Genomic DNA, 3,983 nt, shown 5'->3' with positions numbered 1-3,983 from the left:
TTAAGAGTGTCATATATTTCATTGTGATGTTTTGGAGAATAAGTAGAATATGTCCTAAAAGCACTTAGTAGAACACTTAGAATAAATCAATCAGGAAATGGTAGGTGCTGTATTTTTTATGTAACTTCATTATTAATGTTTTCCAATTTCCCTTGCTAGGTTATAAAATCCTTGGGGTAGCATGTCATACTTATACATTTAATGGAAAAAATAAAAATATTCATTAAATATTATTTAATAAGTGAAAAATATGGAAAAAATCCAATCTAGTAACTTGCTTTTCTACAGTGAAAATCATTATCAGGTTTTTTTTTCAAACTTAATAATCTCTGCTTATTTTGTAAGAAAATTAAGTATAGCCTTGCGGATCTGTTTTGTTTTTACACTATAAATAATAGGGTTAAGCACAGGGGGCAGCAGCAGGTAGACATTGGCCATCATTGAATGGACCACTTTGGGAGCTGATCGACCATATCGATGAACCAAAGATAGGCTTATCATGGGAATGTAGAAAATAGCTACTGCTCCCATGTGGGAGACACAGGTATTAAACACCTTGTACCGTTCTTCAGGGGAGGCAATACTGAGAACAGAGTAAATTATGAATGTATAAGACAGGACAATGCATGGTGTATCTATTCCTGTGGTCAGAATGAGATCAACTAATCCACAGATGCTATTGGCTTGAGTGTCTGAACATGCTAATTTAATCACATCTGGATGGTAGCAGTAGGAGTGGGAAAGGGTGTTCATTCTACAAAAAGACAGAGGCTTAAGGAGCACAAGCAGTGGTACTATTAAAACCACAGCACGTATAATCACTAGGAGACCCATCTGAATGATCCTAGAATTAGTGAGAATTGTAGTGTATCTGAGAGGGTCACAGATGGCCACATAGCGGTCAAAAGCCATTGATACCAGCACCCCAGATTCCATGACAGAAAATCCATGAAGAAAAAACATCTGGACAATACAGCTGTCCAGACTGACTTCATTTGCATTAAACCAGAAGATACCTAATGTTGTGGACATTGTGGAAAGAGTCAAGCCCAGATCTGTGGCTGACAGCATAGAGAGGAAATAGTACATGGGCTCATGAAGACTGTGCTGGGTGCTGATGACTAACAGGATCATGCTGTTCCCAGACAGGGCAATGGCATAAAGGCAACAGAAAGGAATGGAGATCCAGGCCTGGGCAGACTCTAGGCCAGGAATGCCAGTCAGTAAGAAGGTTGGAAATCTGGATGTCAAATTACTGAGGATGTCCATGTTATCCTGGATTTGTAGCATTTCTCTTTACAAGACTCAAATCCTGTAGAAGTAATAAATTACATTGTTATGTAGAAATATTTAGAATTATTTGCATTAAAAGAGTTATCTAAGGTAATAGTGGATGGTTGAAAAAACTAAATAAAATTATAATAATTTATCATTCATAAATAGGGACATTTTGCCAGGTATAAATATTTTTAGCATTAAACATAAGGAAAATATTTTGATATAACTTTACATGTTTTATGATAATTATATTTATAGCCTTTTAATCTTCATAGGATTCTATGAATATAGACAGTTAAGAAAAATCCAGGGCTATGGATGTAACTCAATGGTAGACTGTTTGCCTAACCCACCCATGGTTCTGGGTTTTATCATTTTACCCAGGACCTCAAAAATAAAAAGGTAATATCAGTGCAGTCTATTTTGAATGTACCATGTAATGAAATAAGTAAGAGAAGTCCACTTACAGACATCCATAAGTCTCAAGAGGCCCCGCAGATGTGAATCTTTAGGCACAGATTTCCAGATTTTGCCAGCAATATAGGTTTAGAAATTACCATTGTACATGTAGCAGTTTCATCCAACAATATTGATGGATATCCTCAGATGGCAGACTATTAAGAGAAAACCAATGAAGATAACTCTGTACAAATTTTTGAAAAAAGACTGTATGCATGAAAGTCAGATGAGACTAGAAGCTTTATGGGGAACATTACTTACCAGGAGAACATGGCACTGTTATATAAACAACACCGTCAAATTGCTGAAACAATCAATTTTGGGGAAGATTCAAAAAGTCCAATGCAACTTATGGCATGTTAGTGATCCTAGAAAAAGCAGTTGAACTTGAAGGATAAAATAGACAAAGCTGCCATACTGGCTTGAGGGATGCACAGAAAATTAAATAGCAGAAATTATATGTTTTTCTCCTGGTAACTTAGCAGTAAAGCAAGGAGAGAAATAAATCATGACTAATGAAGTCTATGAGAAGATTTTTGAAAGATGAAGAAACCTTAGTGAATGTGTAATTTTATAAAGTGAGGTTAAAGATACAGTAGATAATGAGAGATTGAAAATATAGAATGAGAAGGATTAAGTGATGATGGAGTTCTGGAGATGTTTGTAGGTGAATGTAGAGCATGATTGTAATTAGACCTCAAAAAATGAGGATCTTCATTTCCATCAGTACTGCAGAGACACTGGCTAATGGATAATGTGGTGGAGAGTCACGTGAGGGACTTATCACCAATGTCTACCTTTCTCTGTGAATCACTAGGGGAAGATTTCCTGCTGTTCAGAAAGAATGCAGTGATAGATGCTGGACTCATGATAAGGTAGCAGTCTTCAGTAGACAGGGAATGAGAAGAGTTGTCTGTCTAGAAAAATAAATGGTATGTAAACCTGTTCAGATATAAATTTTAAAATAATAGATTTACATTGTTAAATCAATTCTAGGAAGACTTAAATTTCCAAGTATGGAAATATTAGTTATTATACTTGTAGTACTTTTCAATCAAGCTTTTAAAAATACTAGGCAGCAGAGAGTACAGTTCACCTCATGAGAGTAAATGCCTTGTAATAAGTCTATTATTTTCATGTTAGCTTTCTGTATTTCTGTTAATTTTCTAGTTCCCTGGTATTTCATTCTATGTGAGAAAAACCTTCCAAGTTTTAAATTTTAAATTATTAGATGTTATATTATAGTGCACCTTACTGTTTTCTGACTTTTCAGTATATATGTTTGCATATTTGTGATTAGAAAGCAATCAAAACGCAAAGTAAACACAATGAACCTTTCTACCTTTTTATCAGCTTCAGGTGGAAAGAGGAGTCTTGTCTGTCTTTGCTAGCAGAGAGAAGATATACTAAACTTGTAGACTCATGGATTTTATAGCAAGTGGTATCATCAGTAAGATGTGGATCTTCCTGGAGCCACAGACAAAGAAACAGTGAAACCCCTTTCTCCCTCTCTGTACATATAGGCAGAGCTATGAAATCTCATAAGGGTTTTAGCTACTACTTCAAGTGAACAGAGGTCTCCAGAGATATTTAAATGCAAAGCAATCCCAAACTAAATTATCCATTCATACTGAGCTTTCCATATCTAATGTATTCTGTATATGTGAATTCAACCAACCATACATGGAAAGTATTTGGAAAAATTGGCATGAACATGAACAGACCTGTTCCTTATCATTGTCCCCTAAACACTATAGTATAACAACTATTTATATGGCATTTTTATTGTATTCAGTATTAAAGGCAATCTAGAGATGATTTAAAGTACACTGTGGGGTGTGCAAATATGACACCATTTTATATGTAATTAAAGCATCTGTGCATTCTGGTGTACACTGGAGGTCATGTAACGAGTTTCCCATGAATATTGAGTGATGACTATAAATGGAAAATCTATCTCATTCTTTATATATTCTGGACATCATTTCTCTGTTGGAAGAGGAGCTAGCCAAGATTTTCTCCCATTCTGTAGATTCTGTATTCACACTCTTTATTGTTTTCTTTCCTTCCTTCCTTTCTGTCTTAGATTGACTTATAAGTATGGATATAATGTATGAGATTATTGAAAACTTCTTATACTTTCATGGCTGTTTTGTTAGATATCCATGTATTTCATACTAATTTTCAAAAACATCAGTGTCAAGATATTTAAAATTATTTTCAAAGTTACTTTAGAATCTATAATG

At 34.7% G+C, this 3,983-nt stretch overlaps 1 protein-coding gene across 1 annotated transcript; it reads right to left on the bottom strand.

The window, feature by feature from the left end:
* Positions 1 to 333: 333 nt before the first annotated feature.
* Positions 334 to 1,290, bottom strand: LOC113191336 (olfactory receptor 51F1-like). Its single transcript, XM_026401047.1, has one exon. The coding sequence runs from the start codon at positions 1,288 to 1,290 to the stop codon at positions 334 to 336; it is 957 nt and encodes a 318-aa protein (XP_026256832.1).
* Between the last annotated feature and the right edge of the window lie 2,693 nt (positions 1,291 to 3,983).

This window comes from Urocitellus parryii, chromosome 4, assembly GCF_045843805.1.
Source record: "Urocitellus parryii isolate mUroPar1 chromosome 4, mUroPar1.hap1, whole genome shotgun sequence".
Taxonomy (NCBI): domain Eukaryota; kingdom Metazoa; phylum Chordata; class Mammalia; order Rodentia; family Sciuridae; genus Urocitellus; species Urocitellus parryii.
This window is presented reverse-complemented; position numbering and strand designations above follow the sequence as displayed.

Coding starts and splice junctions, on each gene's coding strand:
- LOC113191336 (XM_026401047.1), bottom strand. CDS start 1,290: ATGCTACAAATCCAGGATAACATGGACATCCTCAGTAATTTGACATCC.